We start from the raw sequence: 23,565 nt of genomic DNA, 5'->3' as shown, positions 1-23,565 counted from the left end.
ATTGTGTTAGGAAGACCCCAAAAAATCCAGTCATATGGCAGCCCTAACAGAGAGGCACTGTTGCTTTTGTCTCTTCATGTGTATCAGGGATGAATCCTGTTGTGGAAAGCAGTCTCTGGGGTGCAGGGAGTCAAGTTAAGCTCTGATGAACTAAACTACAGCTAAGTGAAGAGACAGAACCAGGATTGAATTTTTAATGATTAAATACTGGGCCTCAAACTTGTTGGGATACTATACCTGATGACTACCGCTACTACAGTATTATTTCTACTACTAGTAATTAGTGTATTAATTTTGGGGATGTGGTGAGTGATTTAGCATTCATTCTGTGTGTGTGTGTGTGTGTGTAATATATATATATATATATATATATATATAGCCATCCAGTGAATTCATGGCGGCATACAGATGCTGGATTATGGTATATTATATTTAGATTATCTTATACTGCTAATATGTGTATTGCTCTGCAACATAAGCCCAAAAAGAATCCCTGGCCTCAAGGAGCTTAGACTCAAGTTTCAGAGAGTGAGGAGAAGAGGCAGTTTCTGATCTGGAAGACATTCTCTCTCCTCCCAGATGCATGGAGGTAGACTGGATTATTTGGTGGCTAGACCTGAAGTTCTTGCTCAGAGGAGTTGTTGCTTGCTATAACAGTTCTGTTACAGGTTCCTAGACTGAGTCCTGACACTGAAAACTCGTGGTAAGTGCCTGACTTTGCAGAGGCGCTGTGTACAGCCAGCCTCTAGTTCCCTGTGCCCACTTGTAGGCTTGAAGCGACCTGTGGGAGACTCGACTTCCTCCTTTCCGTTGTTGCAGAGGGATGTGGAAACTGCAACAGCCTCTTTTTGTTGGTTTGTGTGGAGCAGGGAAGCTGTTGAAGGGGGTGGATGTTGAAAGGAATCCGCGGTTGCATGTTTTATATTCCTGAGGAAGGAAGTTATCACGAGGTAACTCGGGTTTCTTCAAGGGCATCCTCCTGACTCTGCAGAGGAAATTAGATGGGCACTGTGCCACCTTCCTCCACGAGAGTGCGGCTGGAGTTCTGCATGCCCAGGTATGCCCAGAGACCTCCCCCTTCGCCCAGGAATGGGGAACCTGCAGCCTTCCAGATATTGATGGGACTCTAATGCCCACCATCCCTGGCAATTGAGGGGATGCGGGTGGCGCTGTGGTCTAAACCACTGAGCCTCTTGGGCTTGCCGATCAGAAGGTTGACGGTTGACGGTTCGAATCCCCGCGACAGGGTGAGCTCCTGTTGCTCTATGCCTACCTAGCCATTCAAAAGCACGCCAGTGCAAGTAGATAAATAGGTACCCCTGTGGTGGGAAGGTAAACAGCGTTTCCGTGTGCTCTGGTTTCCATCAAGGTGTTCCGTTGCGCCAGAAGAGGTGTAGTCATGCTGGCCACATGACCCAGAAAGCTGTCTGTGGAAAACGCTGGCTCCCACAGTCTGAAAAGCAAGATGAGTGCTGCACCCCGTAATCACCTTTGACTGGATTTAACCATCCAGGGATCCTTTATCTTACCTTTTACCCTGGCAATTGGCCATTTTGAGTGGGGCTGACGTCAGCTGGAGCCCAACATCGTATGGAGCTCTGTATAGGTCTCCACCCTGGCATTATTCGCACCCTCTGATGTTCTGATAAAATGTTGGTGACCCAGATGTGTCCTTCTCTGGCATCGGCTCCAGAAAGTTTGTTTTCTCTGTGTGTGAGGTTCCAAGAACTCATTAGCTAATGGAGCAAATGAGCCCTTTGGTGTTGCTGCTTTTCCAGTTGCTCGTGTGTGTAGAAACCACAAAAAAATGTACCGTACGTTCCTTTTGTGGTGCTGGAAAGGTTCTTTGTTGGGCCTGAAAGCATCTTCATCCCCCGAGGGGATAGAGTGGCAGTTTGTATGTTAGGGATAAAAACCAGGGATAGTTATTACCTAAGCAGGATGTGACTTGACTCGCTTGCTTGAGACACCTGGAACTATTTTTTTCTGCAGGTCTCTTTCCTGCAGGGTGTGAGTGCTCTAAGCTTCTAGTACACTATGGCCTGGTTTGGGTGACCTTATCTTTGGGTGGACAGCAAGTGGAGCAACGTGTCTTTCAGCCTGTGTTGTGAGACCCGGGAGTGTCTGGTTTATATAAGCCCTAACCATGGAATCACTGGTTGGCCTTTGGGCAGGCTGCTGTTCTCTCAGGCTTAACTCCCACAGCCATGGCCATCTGCCCAGTGGGGGTAAGGAGTGCTCTAACTTTTGATAAAATTGTTATACGGAATTATGAAAACATTGATGAGAGATGAGAGGCAGGACTGAGATTTGGAAATGCTTCGGAATTCAGACCGTGGGAAGTCGCAAAATTAAGAGTATAATTTGGAAGACAGTTTGATTTTTTTTAATTTTAGCTTTTTATTTTTATTGGATTGTGATTTGATATGTTAATTGGATGTTTTTTATTGGAAAAGTAATAAATGCTCTAACAAATGAAAAAGAAAAAGGAGTGCTCTAACTTTTGGGGCTGTTTTAATAGTTACACATCAATGGCACGAGAGGCAGCAATTAATAGATAGGAGTCAGAAGGCCCATGAGCCTGGCTGAGGCTTGTTTGTCTTTGTTATTTTTTCTAGATTTATGTACCACTTGATTGTAATAAAACCTCAAAGTGGTTTACAAAGAGAATAAAACAAAAAGATGATCAGTTTAAAGCCTGTTAAAAATAATAATTTAAAACATTCAACACATAATTAGCATCAACAAAAAGCTTTTTAGAAAAACAGATTAAAAACTCATGTCAACATTCTACATGTTTGGATAGGTTTGCCTAAATAAACATTTGTTTTAGCAAGTGCCAAAAAGAGAATAGTGAAGGCACCTGCCTGATGCCCACAGGCAGGGAGTTCCAAAGTTCTCAAAGATCAGTTTCTTACAAATGTGGAACGAGTATTACGTGACACTCATAACAGTGCTAATTCTGCAGATCGAAGCAGTCAATTGGGCCTGTATGGGTAAGGCGATCTCGCAGGTAAACTGGTCCCTAGCTATTGTCTTCCTGCCTGCCTCTTGAGAACTGTAGACCAGAGTCAAAGCTCACACCAAGGAACTGGGAATCCGCAGTACAAAATGACATTGTTATCTCATGCTTTGGACTTGACTTCCTGCTGTCTGGCAAAATATAATAATTTTAATAATAATAATAGGCTACCACTGGGCTCACTGAGGTAACGTATATGCAACCCGGCAAAAGGAATGCAATGCCATTTCAATTAGTTAGTTGTCACATTTCATTTTAGATAAGCGGGTTTGGCTAGGCGGCCTTGATTTTTATGGGGCAGTGTTCACTTTACATGGCAGACATATGTGCTGCTAGCCGATTACATTTTCTCTGCTTATCATTTGAAAGGGAGAACGACATCCCTAATTGCACTGGAGCAAATATTGTTTTGTTGTTGTAGTTTAAGAAGAGTGCTGCAAAACCTGTTGGAAGAACTATGCCATTTTCCAAAAGCGATGTTGATTTATTTTTATATATTTTTTGCTACAACCACGAGGACAAGAAACATATTCTTTAAAAAGCACAAATGCCCTGCAGTGTATCGAGAGTATGGGCTCATTGCAAAGCCAAAACTGCTGCATTTACCCCGTGCTAAATGGAAACTGTGTGTAGTAGATTGACAGTCATATAACCCAACCAAAAGAGGCCAATCACACCCTTCTCCCCCTCTTAGTTTATGAATGCCAAACTAGGCCTGAGATGAGCTGTAGGGCTGCCATACATCCAGAGTTTCCCAAACATTATCGGGATTTCAAAGGCAGAATTGACATCTGGGGGGAATTTTGGAAAGGTAGCACTTTGTCCTGGATCTTAGGCAAGTCAATTGAAAAATCACGGGGGGGTTTTGGACAATTTTGGGGTGTCCTGGTTTTTACTTTTTGAAATATGGCAAACCTAGATGAGCAGATCTTGAAATCACGTAGAAAATAGGAGACAGGAGATATTTGGCTTAAGGGGCAGAAGTGCAGACCCTGTCCCCAAGCACTTTCCTCCCAACTTGGGAATAAGTTCTGGAAGTGGGCTTAACTGAGAGAAAAAACACTTTGAGATAAGGGGGGGGATATAAGTCATGGGTCTTAAATCAGAACAGTTCCACAGTGTCCACATCTGTGTGATTGTGGCAGGCCATGGCTTAAACCCCTGAGATCAGCTGCCATTGTGGTGGGAGACAGGAGGTGGAGAGAGATTCACTGTAGATGCCCACATAATCTGATGCAGCCACCCCCAATCTCATGCCTTCCAGTTGTTGTTTATTAGGGGGAATACAGCTCCCATCTAGACAGCATCTTAAAAAACCTAGACAGCATCTTAAAAAGCAGAGACATCACATTGACGACAAAGGTCCATATAGTTAAAGCTTTGGTTTTCCCAGTAGCAATGTATGGAAGTGAGAGCTGGACCATAAAGAAGGCTGATTGCCAAAGAATTGATGCTTTTGAATTATGGTGCTGGAGGAGACTCTTGAGAGTCCCATGAAGATCAAACCTATCCATTCTGAAGGAAATCAGCCCTGAGTGCTCACTGGAAGGACAGATCCTGAAGCTGAGGCTCCAATACTTTGGCCACCTCATGAGAAGAGAAGACTCCCTGGAAAAGACCCTGATGTTGGGAAAGATGGAGGGCACAAGGAGAAGGGGACGACAGAGGACGAGATGGTTGGACAGTGTTCTCGAAGCTACCAGCATGAGTTTGACCAAACTGCAGGAGGAAGTGGAAGACAGGAGTGCCTGGCGTGCTCTGGTCCATGGGGTCACGAAGGGTCGGACATGACTAAACAACAACAACAACAGCTCCCATCAGCAGCACTGGCTGCGGCTGATGGGAGTTGTAGTCCGAAACATCTGGGGATCTTCAGGTTGGGGACGGCTGGTCTGCTGCACACCACCACACCTTCCTCCTCCCTACCCGCAACTTGGCAAGGGGTTTAATCGCCCTGTAGCTGAGCCAGAAAACCCCGTCTCCTGATGTTTCAGCTGTCCCTGGCAGAATCCTAGACATCTTATTCCTAGCTTGGCCCATCACTGCCTTCGTTTCCTAGGTTTTATGCTCTGCCGCAAGTGTTGCAAGAAGTCCAGAAACCATGTTTATTTCATGTTCAGCAGCCACAGTGAGATTTGGAAAGAGGCTGGGAGGAGGCAGAAAGCAGGAGTGTCCTCAACTCCTTTCTCCTCCTTGGTCACAAATGTCCCGTTGCCTTCCCAAAGCTCTTTGCCTCCCAAACGTTAATCTGCAAAGACAGAAACCCCACAATCTAGCAGCCGTTTGGGATTGGTCTGGAAAACAGTCGCCGATTGCAAACTTGGGTCAGTTTGTCAGTCACTTTTGCAACCTGCTTTCGAAAGCAACAATAGTATATTTGTTTCCCAATGGCCGTTGCCTTGACCCAGCCCGTGGGGAGCATAGGGAGAATTTGGACTTAGAATCAAACCAAAATAAATAAAACCACAGCAGCTTGATTGGCATCAAAAAAATGTCGTGAGAGCAGCAAATGTTGACAATGGTTAGAATCAGTGGTGGGTAGTTCTGGAGCACAGTATCTTAGTCCTTCAGTATTTGGAGCAGGAGGAAACAGCAGCTGAGTATCCTTGTCAAAGGTAGTTGTCATCCACCTCCCCACGTTTACTAGAAGGGAACGCTGTGGACTCTCCCAGCTTTTTTAGGGAACAACAAACAGGAATAACACTAGCTTAGATCACAGGAAAGTCTCTCTACCTGCCCCGAGTTTAACCTTGCAGGCAATCAGAATACATTACCTGTGTATCCGAGCTTTCAAGTTGTAGTTTACAAAAGTGGTACCGTTAATTGTTGGCTTCATTTGATGATATACTGGCACATATTGGAATGTTTTTGCAAGGACCCCTGAGAAGAGGTTGCAATATATGTTTGCATGCAGATGCTGCTTGCAGGATATTTGTCACTGAGGGCCCAACCTTCCTCATTAATTAGGACAGGCGTAGGCAAACTGCGGCCCTCCAGATGTTTGGGACTATAATCCCCACCATCCCTAGCAAACAGGACCAGTGGTCAGGGATGATGGGAATTGTAAAAAAATAACTTACAGAAATGCATTACGTTAGATGAAACGGCAGGCGAAACTCCGTACATTCGGAGGAATGTGCACTGAAATGGTGACACTTTGCGGGCAGGGGAGGCATTTAGAAAAGAAATTCGTGCATTGATGTGCAAATGTGTTGAATATTGGGGAAAATGAGAATCTGAAGGAGACCAAAAATGGCAGATTCATCCATCCCTACCTGAGAGGCACCCTGCCCCCTGTAAATCTAAGTGTATAGAAGCCCCTCCCCATTCCATCCTTTTTTATTTAGCTCTATTTTGGTGGATGCCATGGTTAGAGTAAATAAAACGGACCATGTAGATCTGACAAGCCTGAGGTCTCTCCTTCAGGAGGCTACATTCCAGCCATGCAAAAAACAATAAGAAATTTCTATCCACTCAGACATGCACACACCTCCTTCCTCTGTCCAGGCAAGGAAGAGAGATTGGTTCTCAAGGACACATTCCAGAGAAGCAAACACTCTTGAGAAGGCTGTGAAGTTGGCCTGGGAAGAGGCCTGAGATTCAGAATACGCTGCTTCTGGCCCTGAGGGTCGGCTGCCCTAGAACGTTCAAAACTAGCTCTTACACAGAAATAATTTGTTTTTGTTTTTTCCCTTTTCATTGCAAGCCACCGCAACTTTAAAATACTAGTAATCAGACAGGCTTAGAGATTATTCATTATTGCTACTATTTTTATTATTGCTATTACTTTTTAAGGCGGGAATAATGAAGCATTTCACTACTGAGCGATAAACGATGGAAGCGAATTTACCTTTTTGTTGATAAAGGCCAACAGCAACACACACTTTCTGGCTCTGCGAATGAGTGAAAACAGTCCCGAGGGCCATTACATAACAGTTCTGCTTCTTGCACCCCAGGATTCTGCCGCACTGGGGGTGGGGTAGGGGTTCAAAGTACCATTCCCCCTGCAGGCTCCCTGCTCACCCAGCGGATTCGCTGCCTTCAGGGGTTTAAGGCCAGCAGCGTAGTTTCTCTCTCCTGGAACTTGGCTGCTTCCCACCCCCTGGTGCTTCCCCATCTATGAGCATCCTGCCCCATGTCCTCGGGTAACCCTGGGTCCCAGCCTTGCTCTTAGCAGCCCATTGCAGGAGGGTCTAATCCCCCAATGGGGGGAGGTCACTTGAGGACACAGCCGGGGCCTCCCTGCCTTTCCTTTCTCCTTTCTCCTTCCCCATTCTTTCCCCCTTCTGGGGAGGCCGGCGGGGACCTCTCGGCCGCTGTTGTTTCCATGCCGCCTTTGATGTTACAGCGCTGGCAACTTGCCAGAGAGAAGCTGCAGGTTTCCTTACAAGAGTGCTGCGCATGCAGACTGGCGGGGGTTTTGGGGGGGTGGCCTGGTTAGAGGCGGTGGTGGCAGCAGCGGCGGCGGCCAGAGAGAAGGGGAAACGAAATATGTGCAAGGAAGAACTGAGCCATATGCAGGGAATAGGAGGGGCATCACCGCTTTTTAACCTCTTTTTAACCTCTGTGTGGAGTAAAGGAGGCGAGATTCCAGGCAGCGGAAGATAACACATGTGTGGCTTGGGAAAACTGAGGCAGCATTTCTGCCCCCCCCCCCCGTTTATGTTTTCGCCGCTTCCTTGCTTTGATCACCTCTCTGACCATCTCCCCTTTTGTGACACAGTTTCTGCCATTCCTCCAATGTCCCTAACCTCCTTTTATCACGTTTCTGTTCCTCTCGAGGAAGGAAGTCAGCGTGCTACAGTGGAACCTCGCTTGCCGAACGTAAACCGTTTTGGAAGACTGTTCGACGACCGAAAACGTTAAGACAACGTGAGGCGCAATTGCCCATTGGCAAAATCCATTGAAAAAAATGGAGAAATGTGCCTCACAGCTTCGAAAACGGAAGCATTCATTTGTCAGCGTTCGGGTTCCAAATTGTTTGGCTTTCGAAGCATTCGACAACTGAGGTTCCACTGTAATTGCTATGCAGTGGTACCTCAGGTTACATACGCTTCAGGTAACATACACTTCAGGTTACAGACTCCGCTAACACAGAAATAGTACCTCAGGTTAAGAACTTTGCTTCAGGATGAGAACAGAAATTGTGCTCCGGCGGTGCGGTGGCAGCGGGAGGCCCCATTAGCTAAAGTGGTGCTTCAGGTTAAGAACAGTTTCTGGTTAAGAGCGGACCTCCGGAATGAATTAAGTACTTGACCCGAGGTACCACTGTATTGAGATGTTTGAGGGCACCGCTATTCCTGGCTGCCTTGGAACCCCAGGGCTGGGGCTGGCGGCTGCTTCCAAGTGCCCCATGTTGCTTCAGATTCGCTCTGCACACGCTCAGAGGCGTTATTTCACTCCCAGTGCTGAAAGCAGGCTCCGGAGTCAAACATTGGAACTGCCAGGTTTTGAGCCGAGAAGATTAGCTCCAAGAAGGGTGAGGTTGTTCTGGTTGGAGCACCAGACACCCCCCCCCCAATCCGCTCCCCACTGCCGCTCCCTTGAACTGAGGCACCTTCCCAGAGTGGGTGGGGAAGGCAGAGAAAATGTCCATGTTTGCCTGACTTTTGTTTAAATATATACCGAGTGGTGGTGTTCGTCACCCTGCGCTTTTTTTGAAAAGGGGAGAAAAGAAAAGGAGAAAATGTCTGGAGATGCAAACCGGTTGGGGCCACTTGAAACCAGTTTGGCAGCTCTCCTTCCCACCCCCCACTCCTGTCCTCCTAGCCCAGTTCCCTCTAGCCTTAGAGGGTGTGGGTGTGTTTTCGAACTGCCAATCTATAAATGCAGAACAGGAGCTGCAGCACAACCTGGTGTTGGAGGTTCTGCTGCTGTTGGTAGACGTAGGTCTAAATATTTTCCTCCCCTGTAGCATGCAAGCAGACGGGCTGCTTCTGGAATTGGTTGCTAGATGAGCAGTGACTCTTACTGTAGGTTCCCCCCCCCCTTTTCTCTCCCACCTTCCTTCAACGTGTCATACACTGTTCTTCTGTTTTATCTTCACAACAGCCCTGTGAGGTAGAGTATGCTGAGAAACCGTGGCTGGCCCAACAACGTCACTCAGAAAGCTTCGTGGCTATGTGGAGATCTGAACCTGGATCTCCCCAGGCTAACCGGATGCTTCTAGCCCAGGAACAGGGAACTCATGGCTCTCCAGATGTTCCTGGACTACAGCTCCCATCTTTCCTCACCCATTGACCATTCTGGCTGGGCCTGGTGGGAGTTGGAGACCGTCAACATATTGAAGGCTGCAGGTTCTCCATCCTTGCCGTCATCGCTACATCGCACTGGTGGTGGTTCATTTGACCCTCTGTGCTTCAAGGCAGGTTACCTCTGAATACCAGACGCTGAGGACAGAAAACAAGGGACATCTGCTATGTCCATCATGAGCTTCGCAAGAACTGTGTGGGCGCAGTCCCAGATTGACGTTCCAATCAGTTCACATGGCTGAGCTGGAAGGCCTGTATTCAGATTCCGGCTCGGTCCTAGAGTCCTTGCCATGGCAGCCTTGAGCAGATCTTCGCTTCTCAGCATCAGAAAAGAATAAGCTGGTGTGATTTCCTCCCCCACCCCCACAACCACCAATAATAATGTTACAAGAATTAGAGAAACCTTCCTGTTAAGCCACCAGCCTCCATGGTAAAAGGCTGCCCTGGTTTGCCACGTACCACTCCCTCTGGGCTTACGCTATATGTCACAAATGGAGAGCAGGTATACTTCAGAAAGTTAGTCAATGGGGAAGCAGCTCTGGGCTCAAGCAAGTGAGCCAAGCTGATGCTAGGGCTAAGGAAGCAGCTCGCCGTTTCCGCTTGGTGAATATTCGTAGAGCAACATAGGAGGATGATCCGTTGCATCCTGTCTTTTAGCAAAAGAAATCTGACAAGTCTTCCAGTGGGAAAAATTCCCTGCTTTCTTTTCTTTTCTTTTTTTTTAAGGTAATATTTTATTAAGTTTAACAGTAGAAAAATAGAACAATAAAAACACAGAAAAAATATAAAACACAACAATACAAACTTTAACAATACATAAAATACAAACATTTAACAAGGGAAAAAGAGAAAAATCGACACACAAAAAATAAAATAAGAAAAACACAAATCACTCTTTTCTAATTATTCATCTTCAATTAACTTATTTTCCTGACTTCCTCACGCCTCCCTTTTTTATATCCCTTTTTAACAATTAGTTCAGCAAATTCGTATCCTACTACTTTGTCCTTATATATTTTATCTCCCAAATTTATAATTTCAATTTTTTATCTCTTATTACTAGAACCCCTTCGTTTTATTTCAATGTCATCAGCATTCATACATTTTACAATACTTCTGTAAATAAATTTTAAATTTCCTCCAATCTTCTTCCACCAACTCTTCTCCCTGGTCTCGGATTCTGCCAGTCATCTCAGCCATTTCCATATAGTCAATTACTTGCATCTGCCATTCTTCCAAGGTGGGTAATTCTTGTGTCTTCCAATGCTTTGCTATGAGTATTCTTGCTGCTGCTGTAGCATACATAAAGAAAGTTCTATCCTTCTTTGACACCAATTGGCCAACTATGCCCAGGAGAAAGGCCTCTGGTTTCTTCACAAAAGTGTATTTAAGTACCTTTTTTATTTCATTGTAGATCATTTCCCAGAAAGCCTTAATCCTCGGGCACGTCCACCAAAGGTGAAAGAATGTACCTTCAATTTCATTACATTTCCAACATTTATTATCGGGCAAATGGTATATTTTTGCAAGCTTGACTGGGGTCATGTACCACCTATACATCATCTTCATAATATTCTCTCTTAAGGCATTACATGCCGTAAATTTAATCCCAGTGGTCCACAACTGCTCCCAGTCAGCAAACATAATATTATGACCAATATCTTGTGCCCATTTAATCATAGCAGATTTTACCATTTCTTCCTCAGTACTCCATTTCAACAGCAAATTATACATTCTTGATAATATCTTAGCATTGGGTTCTAACAATTCTGTTTCCAACTTTGATTTTTCCACCTGAAAACCAATTTTTTTATCTTGATTATAAACCTCTCTTATTTGAAAATAATGTAACCAGTCTCGCACCTTCCCTTTGAGCTTCTCATAACTCTGCAATTTCAGCTTGTCACCTTCTTGTTCCAAAATTTCACAATACTTTGGCCATTTTGCCTCCGTGTTAAGTTTTTTCATAGCTTTCGCTTCCATAGGTGATAACCACCTTGGGGTTTTATTCTCCAAAAAGTCTTTATATCTTGTCCAGACATTAAATAGTGCTTTCCTGACAATAAGGTTTTTGAATGCTTTATGCGCTTTAACCTTGCCATACCACAAATATGCATGCCACCCAAAAACATTATCATAACCTTCCAGATCTAGGATGTCAGTGTTCTCAAGAAGTAGCCATTCCTTCAACCAGCAAAAAGCTGCTGATTCGTAATAAAGTTTAAAGTCCAGCAGGGCAAACCCCCCTCTGTCTTTAGCATCAGTAAGTATCTTAAATTTTATTCTGGGCTTTTTGCCCTGCCAGACAAATCTAGAGATATCTCTTTGCCACCTCTTGAAACAGTCCATCTTGTCAATGATTTGTAATGATTGAAACAAAAACAACATTCTCGGCAGTACATTCATCTTAATAACAGCAATCCGACCCAGCAAGGAAAGCTTCAAATTTGACCAAATCTCTAAATCCTTCTTCACTTCTGACCAACATTTCTCATAATTATCTTTAAATAAATTTACATTCTTAGCAGTCATATTCACCCCCAAGTATTTTACCTTCTTTACTAATGTCAGATCTGTCTCTTTCTGAAACCTCTCTCTCTCCATCGGCGTCAAGTTTTTCTCCAAAACCTTAGTTTTTAACTTGTTTAACTTAAAGCCTGCCACATGACCAAACTCCTGGATTTATTCTAAAGCCCTCTTGGTACTAGTTACTGGCTCTTGTAATGTCAATACAGGAAAAATTCCCTGCTTTCTCCCACTGTTTCCTTCTCTAACTTCATCTAATAATAATAATAATAATAATCCATAGCATTTATATTGTGCTTTAGGGCATCTGTGTACGTTATCTCAGTAACCCTTACAGCAACACTTTAAGGTGGGTTGCTGCTGCTGCTGCTGTTCTGGTGGTTGTGGTTGTTCCTAAACCTGATGGTGAGAAATAGTGGCTTGCTTTGTGACAACATTTGAGTTCATAGCAGAGGCAAAATTTGAATCGGAGACTTCCTGGTTCACAGCTTGCACTTTATCAGCCACAAGGGATGTAAGAAGGCAGCAATTGGTAACCACCAGCACTGTCTTCTATTCTGCTGCACTTCAGTTTCTGCCAAGAGCTATGTTATTTGTCTCGCTGTCTGCTATTTAACGTAACTTATATAACCGACACAACTATTTACATAACTTCTACAACTTATATTTATTTCAGTGTAAAGGACACATCAAAAGAATGTAAAAAAGTGCCATTGATTACATATCATTTGCAGACTTAAAAACAAACAACAATGTGAACAAATTGTGATAGCGCTCGCTTGACTGATTTCCATTCCTGACCACAGGCAAACACATAAAAGTTCCACTTTCTTTTCCATTTTTGTTGCTATTTTCTGACACCCCCAGCAGCTACTCTACAATTAACTCTAAAGAGTAGCATACAAGAAATGTGATGCACAGACTCAAGTACTACAACCTGCAATTCTCTGTCTTCACTCTTCAAAAAGGATTGTATTTCTAGCCCTCATGGAAAACTTGTGGGGCAGCACCCAGCTCCAGTTCCAATGATGCAGAGGTGACATGGAGGACAGCTGATCTCTATTATTACTTTTTATTGGGGTGGGGGGGAGAATCCATTAGTGGTCAAACGTTAATGAGGAAAAAGGCACTCTGCATATGCTCAAAGGCAGTGTCTGAAAAGCTTTGGTGCCTGTTTCTTCCCCATGGCTGCTACTTCAAGCTCTATAATGTAGCAGTGCTCAAACCTTTTCCTTCTTCCATTTGTCCTTCCCAGTTCAGTGGTACCTCTGGTTTAGAGCTTAATTCATTCTGGAGGTCTGTTCTTAACCTGAAACTGTTCTTAACCTGAAGCACCACTTTAGCTAATGGGGCCTCCTGCTGCGGTGCGATTTCTGTTCTCATCCTGAAGCAAAGTTCTTAACCTGAGGTGCTATTTCTGGGTTAGCGGAGTCTGTAACCTGAAGCGTCTGTAACCCGAGGTACCACTGTACTTGAGTCTTTACCAGATTATTCTGCAGTGGAGGTGCAGAAAAAACAACAACCCCCAATTAATCCTGCATGGCTTGGAGCGAAATAATCAGGAACTTTGGGTGGGTGGTGGGTTAGAATTTGCACAACCCATACACTAAAGTAGGATCGTGGTCGGGATCTTTTTATTATTGTTATTACTGCATTGTGTTCCGAAGTCGAAAGAGATAGGAAGAGCCTGCACATTAAAAAAGTGAATTTTTTAAAAAAGCAAACAGTTTCTCCCATGTGTTGTTGTTTTTTGTCTCCTCAGCCTTTCACCGCCACGTTTCGCCCCAGAATGCTTGCTGCTCACCGACACTGAAGGAGGCGCAGATGGGGCCTGCCTCCTAACTCCGGTTCACGGCCCCCTCCCAAATCCCAAATCCCAAACCCGCATCTGTCGTGGCGACCGCGGAGCGTCGCCTCTGGGGGCGGAGCCCACCTTGGTCTCTCCTTATTGGTTCTGGATGGAATTGCGGTGAATGGAACAGAAGCCCAGCACGGTGGAGTGCCTGTCGGAGCCAGAGGACACCCGGTAAGGGCACACCCACCCAGTAGGGATCCTAGCGCACCGCGCACTGCAGATTTTGGGGAGTTCTGCTTGCGTATACCCCAACCGCAGCTGCTTGTTTCAGAGGACGCCATTAAAAAAACCCTTCATTCTCTCCATTTCCATCAACACAGTAACAGCGAGTTCGCTATTATTATTATTATTATTATTATTATTATTATTATTATTATTATTATTTATACCCCACCCTCCCCAGCCAAGGCCGGGCTCAGGGCGGCTAACAAGCAATAATAAAAACAAATTGAATGAATACAACTTAAAAACAAGATTAAAATGCAACATTAAAATACTGAAACATAAAATATTAAAATGCAGCCTCATCACAGGAGGAGAAAGGAAAAAGAAAAAAGAAAGAGGGGGAGGGAATCAATTTGGCTCCAAGCCAAAGGCCAGGCGGAACAACTCTGTCTTACAGGCCCTGCGGAAAGAAATCAGATCCTGCAGGACCCTGATATCATGAGGCAGAGCGTTCCACCAGGCCGGAGCCAGTGTTGAAAAGGCCCTGGCTCTGGTTGAAGCTAATCTAACTTCCTTAGGGCCTGGGACCACTAGGGTGTTGCTATTTATGGACCTTGAGGCTCTCCATGGGGCATACCGGGAGAGGTGGTCCCGTAGATGTGAGGGTCCTAGGCCTTGAAGAAGCAATAGAGAGTGTGCAGCTCAAAGTGATTTTTGGTAGTGTCCAGTATCTGAATCTTTCATTTCTGAATCCATACCATGCAAGCAGCAAATGTGGAACTGAGTGTCTGAATGTTGAATTCAGGATCATGTGTTTCCTGTCAGCCTTCCCTTTAAAAAAAGAAAAGAAAAAGCTTGAATTGGAGGAACAACTTTCCTCCACCCCCGCCGCCATTTTTCATCTCTTACTCTGGGTTGTAACCAATGATAGTCAGAGTAGACCCATTGAAATTAGTGGACAATGACCGACTTGGGTCGCTTGTTTTATTTACGGCATTTATTTATTTGGTTGATTTGTATGCCACCTTTTCCTACAAGCTGCCCAAGGTGGCATACATGATTTTCTCACTCCTCTTTTAAACCCTGCAACAACCCTGTGAGGTTGGTTAGGTTGAGAGGCGGTGACTGGCCCAAGTCAGCTTCATGGCTGAGTGGGGATTCGAATCCTTGTTTTTCTGGTCCTAGAACGACACTCTAGCCACCATGTCACACTGGCTCTTTAGTTACCGTACTTTTCCGTCTATAAGACGCCGCCCTATTTTTGGGGACTCAGTTTTAAGAAAATGGGGGGAGATGGCTCAGAGTTGAGCTTTTTTTGCAGAGCATTGTGCAGAGTTGTTGAGTTTTTTTGGGGGGGGGATTGCCAATATTCGCTCACCTGCACTCGTCACAAAATCCGCCTCCTTTCTGTCCCATCGCTGGAAGAAGCTGCAAATCACACACCCAACTGCCAGAGCGTCAGCCAATCAACACGTGCAATAGCCGCTGACAGACACAGCAGCAACTAATCAAACATCCATCCTATGCAGTACCCATGTATAAGACAACACCCACTTTTTAGCATGATTTTTAAAGAAAAAAACATAGTCTTATACACGGAAAAGTACGGTAAATACATCTCAGTGGGTCTGCTCAGAGCATGACTAGCATTAGACTATGTCATGGTCCTCCATCTTGGTGGACTGAATGCATTCTCATATTTTTAAGGAGTGGCAGCCTGATACACTGGATCAAGCAAGGCAGATTTGACCATAAATCTCAGGCTTGCCTATTGTTTGCATCTTTGGGTGGCATGCTGCATTCCATGTTAATTTCCAAGCACTGCAGGGCACACTGATCAGGTAGCTTCTAGCACATCACTAGGAAGCCATAAATTAAAGGCTGCTGAACCAAAAACGGCTACCTGCCAAGGAGTCTGCTTCCTGTCTCCTCTGGGCATTTTGCTCCTCTGTTCTTGCCTCCTTTCAATCAGCCTCCATTAGGGGTGAGTAATTCTGCCCTATAGCTATATGGTGTATGGTTGGATCATTCAACTTCTTCGACTGTGGAAATGCGGAAGAATTATATTGCTTACCGGGAAGCTACCCATTGCATCTCTGCGTGAGTCAGTGTTAGAAACTCAGATATATAAGCTAATTGCCAATGGCACCTTAAACCTAGGTTATAGTTGCCACAGTGAAATGTCTAGGCTCCTCCCCCCCCCGCAAAGGAATTTATTGCTGCTGCTGTTGTATTTGTTGTTATTTCTATGTCGCTTTATATTTTAAAGAAAAAGTCTCAAAGTGGTTTACAACTTGTTTAAAACAGTAAATAAAACAATCCAGAATAAAACAAATTCAAGCTTCAAGGGCAATACAGTATTTCAGATCCTTCTCTAAGTGACATTTTGCTTTCCCCATATTAATCTAACTACCATATTTATTTGAATGCAATGTGCACCTTTTTTGGCCAAATTACTTTGCATTAGATTTGATGCCGCATTTACACTCGCCACCAAATACTTTTTCGGTTTCGAGGTTTTGAAAATTGAGGTGCGCATTAGATTCAATGGCACATTAGATTTGCATAAATACGGTACATAATTTATAGAGCTGCCCCATAGCAGAAGTACTCTAGGAAGCCAGTACAGTGTAGTGGTTAGAGCATGGGTAGGCAAAGTAAGGCCTGGGGGCCAGATCTGGCCCCATGTTTTTACATGAGTAGAATGTGTCCTTTTATTTCAAATGCATCTCTGGGTTATTTGTGGGGCCTGCCTGGTGTTTTTACATGAGTAGAATGTGTGGTTTTATTTAAAATGCATCTCTGGGTTATTTGTGGGGCATAGGAATTCGTTCGTTTCCCCACCCCAATATAGTCTGCCCCCCCCCACAAGGTCTGAGGGACAGTGGACCGGCCCCCAGCTGAAAAAGTTTGCTGACCCCTGGGTTAGTGTGTTGCACTCAGACCTGGGAGATCAGGGTTCAAATCCCCACTCAGTCATGAAGCTCACTGGATAAGCTTGGGCCAGTCACTGCCTCTTAGCTTCTTAACCTACCTTACAGGGTCGTTGTAGGGATTAACTGAGGCGGGGAATGAACCATGTACTCCTTGGAGAAAAAGGTGGGATATAAATGCACTGAATAAGCTCTTCTGCTTACTTGCTTAAGAGAGCTGGAAGGCACAGCCAGATGGAGATTTCAGTTGCCAACCTGGCATCCAGAGTTCTCCACATGGTCGCAATTGGACCTGCGCCAGGCACAAAACGCGCCTGGCTAATTTCTATCTCTGGTCTGTGTACTGGGCTTGCCTCCTTCCAGTCAAGAAGCACCCTTCAAAAGAGTGACCCACACAGAAATGGGGCGAGTGGAGAATTTGTAACTCTTACATGGTCCTAAAGTGAAGTTCATTTTTTTTTAAATGTAAAGGTGATCCCAGACTGTCACTCTCCTTGGGTGGGATTCTGCCACATCCCAGCAAACATTGTTTGTGCAGTTAAAGCTGATTGGGGCGGTCTTTCAAGAAACCTGTTCCTCCAAAAGACCGGACGTTTGGGGATAAGGAAAAAGAGGGGAAATTGCGCTGGAAAGTGTAGGGCAACAAATCAGAAGCAACCTAAGTGAAAGGCATCTTCTTTCCTGAATTTCAAGTATGGTTGAGGTATCAGAAGTTTATCGCTGCAGTTGCATGTTCCTTCAAGTCCTTTTTTTTTACTGTTAATATAAATCTGCTTTTCTGAGAAGTAGTTTGGTGTTTTGCATTTAATCTGGTAAGTAAATCAGGAGAAGCATTTCCACGAAGGCTTGTTAGGGTAGAGGCGGAGCGGCTTTTGAACCTGCGTTCTCCTTTGATGCATGAGCCAAATAACCTGCATGTCGAATCCCAGGGCTCCATAGCTATGGAGCTAGGGGTGTGCTATGCTCTGGGTGGGTGCCAGCCGCTGGTTGGGGCTGCCTGAGATCCCAGCCACAGGTGTGAATGAGGGTGCAAAAATGTGCAGCGGGCTCCAGAATAATATTTGCATTGTACATTTATGGTGTTGGCAAGGGGAGACGGTTTTCATAGAATTGTAGAAGGGGTCACGAGGGTCATCTAGTCCAACCCCCTGCAATGCAGGAATCTCTCTGCCCAACATAGGGTTCAAAACCACAAGTAATACGTAGGTGTGAAATGGATCTGTCCCACTAAATAAAAGATAAGGAAATGAAGATCCAAAAGCCTGGGTGAATAAAAAACAGATAATAATGGCTCCAGGAGTGCCAGCTCAGGTAGAGCACTCTGTAAATGGGGAGCCACCACTGAGAAGGCCCGTTCTCTGGTTGCTGCCCTCCGCACCTCCCTTGAGGAGGACATGCAGAGAAGTGCCTCAGATGCTGAATGCAGGGTCTTGGTGGTTTCACGTGGGGAGAGGCAGTCCTTGAGGTCTTGGCATCCTGAGCCACATAAGGCTTTATAAGCCCAAACCTGCACTTTGAACTGGGACCAGAAACTAATCAGTAGCCATTTCATCAGGCCGGGATTGGTGGTAATGTGTGCAGACTGCCTTGCCCCAGTGAGCAGCCTGGTTGCTGAATTCTGCATAAGCTCCTGTTTCTAAACTGTTTTCAAAGGCATCTCCATGCATAAAGCATTGCAGCGATCTAACCTAGAAGCTACCAGTCAAGTGCCTTTGGGTGCTTGCAAGCAGGGCACAGCGGGGCTGGGCCTTCTGCTGTGGTTTCTCCCCATCTTCTTGCACTCAGAGGTGTATTACCGCTGTATGCACAGGTTCCATTTGGCTACTGTGGCTAATAGCCCATGAAACTCACGGTGTTGTTGCCTCAGTCAGCTCACTCTCCCCGTTGAGGCTACTGTGCAGGGTTATTGCTTTGAGCTTTGTGTGATGAAAAGTGTCACAATTTGGAGAGGTGCTGGGTGCCTTCAGACCCCCGTAACTTCTCTCAGGATGCAGTAAATCAGAGGGTTGCATTTGGACATGGAAGACCCAAGTTCAGCCACCTTGCGTATCTTTCAGCCTGTCTCTGCCTCATCTACCTCGCAGGGTTGTTGTGGTGACAATGGACGGGTATAAATGAGATGATATAACAAGAGTACATATTCACCCTGTAGTACTTTTAACAAAAACAAAACAAACAAGCACCCACAGTGGGGTACAGAACCCAGGTGTCCTAGATCTCATCTTCCCTTCCTCTCTGCGCCCTATTTGTCAATAGCTCAGTCGGCAGAGCATGAGACTCTTAATCTCAGGGTTGTGGGTTCGAGTCCCACGTTGGGCAAAAGATCCCTGCATTGCAAGGGGTTTGGGCTAGATGACCCTCGTGATCCCTTACAACTCTACGAGTCTGTGATCTACAAAATGAAGTAATGCAGCTCTTTGTGGACTTTGCTGATGATTATCTTGCAAGTGGGTAGACCGATTTTAATCCTTAGCATTTGCATTTTGCACTTTGTAGGGTTTCAAAGAATTGTTTCCTTTTCTTGGTAATCCTTGCAAAGACCCTGCAAGGTAGGCCAGTATTACTTATCTCCGTTATAATACAGATTAGGGGAGAGGGCTGAAGAAGAGAGAATGGCTTTTCCTAAGGCCACCTGGTGATTTCAGAGCAGAGGCGAAGCTCGAATCAGACAGTTCCTGGGGAGAAGGCGGACGTGCTTTGCCTGCAGACAACCCCAGGTTCCATCCCTCGCAGACTCCAGTAAAGAGTTTCAAGCAGCAGGTAGATGAGGAAGGGGCTGTACATGAAACACTGATGCCCACTGCCTGCCAGAGTAGACACTACTGGGCTGGATAGATAAACACACTTGCCTGGTATAAGGCAACTTCTTCCTACGTTCAGCTCAGTCTGTGAGCCACTGTGCTAGAGTAGCTCTCATAGATGCAAATATAATTAAGCTGCATAATTTAAGATGCAGAGGCATTCCTTGATATAGAACAGAGAGAGAGAATACGCTTGGGAGCTTGATGTCCTACTCAGTCTCCTGCCAGAACAGCTGTGATTTTTTATCTCTTTCCACAGTGCTGCTGCTGCTGGTGCTGCTGCAAGAGTCGCAGTCCTAGGAAGGGCTCGCCTCTATGTGTGCCAGGCCGCAAGCCCATCCTGTTTACCCCTTCCATCGGTGGCATACGGAAGGGCCAAGGGGAGAGGGTGGGGGTCAGGATAATGGGCCCATTCTCCGGCACTGGCACCGGCTGGGCCCTAATGGGCCCCACAACTCAGCAGGTGCCTTTTTTTGCCAGCAAGACTGTCTGCCCGCCCGTCAGCCAGCTGTGCTGCTGCCTCTGTTTGCCCAGACTTTCCTGGCACGTAGCGCTGGCAGCCAGAACAGCCATGCAGGGTGGGGGTGGGGAACCAAATTACGTAGGAAATAATCTCCCCTCCACCACCACCTTCCACCTGCCCCCAAGCATTGCAAAGCGGCTGCCTTTTTGTCCATGCAGCTGCAATATCCTTCTGCACGTGTGTGAAGTGTTTTTATTGCCTTTGCCCCTCAGTGGCAGAGTCAGTGGCAGAGTGGAGTCCGTCCTTAAAACCAGCCTTCTCCCCAGCACCTTTTACAGTGAGTCTGGAGAAAAACAAGTGATGTTGAGGTGGGTGTGGGTGGGAGGAGCAAGCGGGGGGGGGTGTCTGCACCCCAAATCAGCCCCACATCTGGACTTTATGATGCCCTCCAAACATCACCCTCTAATGGACTAGCTAGGCAGTTCCCGTCTCCTTCGTCCCTCTTTTTGATGGGAACGCAGCCTGCTAGCCGCTTGCTACCAATCCCAGACTTCAAATATTTGCTGCTTGCCCTGCTGGAGGCTGACACTAGGCCTCCCAGAACTGCAAGAGGAGAAGGGTATGTCTAACACACTGCAATGGCTCAGCGGGTAAACTAAGCCAAGGCAGGAAAATAGGAGGCTGAAAAGGACTTCATTGAAACCATTATTATTATTATTATTATTATTATTATTATTATTATTATTAATGATTTTTCAGATTTCTTACCCTGCCCTTCACCACGTGCTCCCAGGGTGAGATGTAATCGTTTAAAAAGCACAACATTAAAATAAATTACAGCCAAGAGAATAGGGTGGGCACTAAAATATATTGGGTGTCGAAAGCTAGGGTAATTTGAGATGCTTTCAGTATATGTCAAAACCTACGTAATGAAGGCACCAGGTGAAAAACAAATGGCCCACTTCTGCCCTCCCCACCCCTGCAAATAAAGGGTGGAGAAGAAGTGAATCTGGGCCTGTTTTGGAAAAACTCAAAAGTCACACCACACAGGGGCGCTTCCTTGCAGATGTTGAGTTTTCCAGTTGTAGCGTTTACATAGGTGTGGGATTAGGGGCTAGCAAAGAATGTGCAGGATCCTTGTGGCAAGGAGACCACATCAATGCAGTTCAAGCCCCGGTGCTAGGAAGGCATGCTGGCGAGTGCAAACTCCCACCTCCCCACCTCCCAAGCACACACACACACACACACACACACACACACACACACACAGTTCCCCTGAAAGCCACAGTGAGCCATCAGCCGAGGGAAGTTACACACTGCAGAAAAGATGGCTGAAGTGTAAAAAAGAGCTTTAGATTTCTCAAGGAAGCAAGCCAAGCCGCAACTGAGGAGAAATATGAAAACCACCCTGGGTCGCAAGTCAGTTTGTTCTGGAGGGAAATCCCTTCCTGATGCCAACTTTCATAATGCCTCAGATTCAAATAAAACCCTGTTTATGGAATCCTCCACAAGGCAATTTTATTTTTAGGGAAGGTAGTGGAATCATTCCCAGACCCCACAGTATTATAGATTCCTCTTGCCCTGCTTCCCTCCCCCCCACCCTACCCCGAAGCAAAGGGCATTGTAGAGTAGCTAAGAGGGTAAGTTGGGAAGTCTCCAGTTTTTAACTCTGCCATAAACTAATCAGCCCCATCAATGGGAAGCCACTGGGCTTTTCAACCTCAGCTTCCCATCTGCAGCAGCACAGTGCTAACAGCACTGGCCTACATTACAGGATTGTTGTAAGGTCACCGAGCCAAATGCCTGTGTAAGTGCTGCATAAATACGAAGCATTTTGCTTGTTACTATTATTAGCCATTAACATCATTATTTTGCTGCAGGTAAAGGGCCTTGTAGGTAGCTGCAGAGAGGATTCCTTAACAGGTGTATGCCAGGAAATGCAAACCTCACGAAAGGCATCTGCAGTCCAAACAGTACTTCAAACAGCTTCTTCATTCCCTTCCCACCCCAGGGTTGGGAAATTTGGCTCCCGCCAAGCGCTAGGGGGGGAAACATCACTTCTAGTCCTTTGAGATGCTTCTGCCTTTTTGCCGGCAGTAATCCTGATTTTGTGTTGCAAGATCATCTGCCGCAACACGCTCGCACCTGTACATGCACTTGTATCATTACACAAGCAGCGGTGGTGATGTGTGGAAAGGTGCTGGTGGGGTTGTTTGGGGTTGTTTTTTACCTGCCTCATGCACTTTCTTACGGCCATTTTACGGGAGGGTCACTTTTGTGTGTGGAAGTCTAGATGCGGCAGACACGATGCGGTTCTGGGGAAACTCTGCATGTTTGTGACCTATGCAGTGCAGGCTTGGCAGCCTTCCCTTTGCAAGGAGAGAAGTGTCATCCTGCTAGGGTCCAGGCTGTAAAAGCTCCCTTATCTTTTCTGCGCTGTACATTTGGCAAAAAATTAAAATAAATGCAGTTGTTCAGGTGTGATGATCACACCTGGCCACATGGTGGCAGACTTGCTCCATAATGTACCCCAGGCAAACCCATTCAGAGAGCAAAGGGTAAAGGGCATTGGAGGTGGGATGGTAGGCAGGACTTGGGTTGCAGCTGCAGCACAGAGCAACCAGAGATTAAGAGGAGAGTTTGAGATTGATATGTAATCACCAGCCCAGCAAGGAAGGGGTTGGCAGGCCAACGGTGTATGGGCATGTGCTATCAAAGTTGTAAATGGCCAAGCGCGGTTTCGATCAAAGCCAGTAATCCGCCTCTGGATGCGTAGCTTTAAAGCACAGTGCCCAACTCCAAAAGATTCTGGGCAGTGTAGTTCTTTAAGGGAATTGTAATGCTGTGCAGGGTAAAACTACAGCACCCAGAATTCTTTGAGGGGAGGGAATGTGCTTTGAATGTGCTCCGAAGGTATAGTGTGTATGCAACCCTTATCTCTGGACAGTAGGCCTCAGACCAGCCACACATAAACCAGAGGTTTCAACATTGACACCTCTGCATCCAGTCCAGCAAGAGGCATTATTGCAGGTCAGAGACAGGGAAAAGACCTGAACAAGGGTGTGGAGTTGGGCCAGTTGGAGGTGTGTGGCCTGGGAACAGTCCCACAGGCCAGATAGAGAGGCCTGCATTTGACCTGTGTACCTGAGATTATCCACTCCTGCTTTACACAGATTGAAGCACATTCTGTCACCCTCAAAGGATTCTGGGCAATGTAGTTTGCTCAGCGTTTTTGGGAATTGTAACCCTGTGGACTACAGTGCCCAGAATTCTGTGAGGGAAGAAAGGCATTTTGAATGTGCTTTCAAGGTATCTTGTGAAGCGGGGTGGAGTGCGTTTTTCCTGCGCCTCGTCTCGTCTCCATGTGTCTTGATAAACTCTGTGTGCAGTATTCGGGGTGTGCTTTGTTCACATAGGAAGAACCTCATTGGGCCCCATAAGGATGCCCGGACTCCGATCTCTCCTGGCCCCGGATTGGGAGCTGGGTGTGCCTTGGGGCATGGCCCTTGCCACAGGACATGCCCCCGGCACAACCTTCTGTTCTTGCCA

At 45.9% G+C, this 23,565-nt stretch overlaps 1 protein-coding gene and 1 non-coding gene across 2 annotated transcripts in view; both read left to right on the top strand.

Moving 5' to 3' along the window:
* The window catches only part of THRA (thyroid hormone receptor alpha), a 115,331-nt gene that overhangs the window by 60,848 nt on the left and 30,918 nt on the right, over positions 1 to 23,565 (top strand). Inside the window, exon 2 of the mRNA XM_053363446.1 lies at positions 13,562 to 13,825. Within this exon, the coding sequence (XP_053219421.1) occupies positions 13,773 to 13,825 (53 nt within the window). The 5' untranslated portion in view covers positions 13,562 to 13,772. The remainder of the gene's footprint in view (positions 1 to 13,561; positions 13,826 to 23,565) is intronic.
* On the top strand, positions 18,992 to 19,071 carry TRNAK-CUU (transfer RNA lysine (anticodon CUU)). Its single transcript has one exon. It is a non-coding gene; the product is annotated as a tRNA-Lys (tRNA).

This window comes from Podarcis raffonei, chromosome 13 (genome assembly GCF_027172205.1).
Source record: "Podarcis raffonei isolate rPodRaf1 chromosome 13, rPodRaf1.pri, whole genome shotgun sequence".
Taxonomy (NCBI): Eukaryota; Metazoa; Chordata; class Lepidosauria; order Squamata; family Lacertidae; genus Podarcis; species Podarcis raffonei.
The sequence above is the reverse complement of the archived record's forward strand: the minus strand, read 5'-3'. Positions and strand labels throughout refer to the sequence as shown.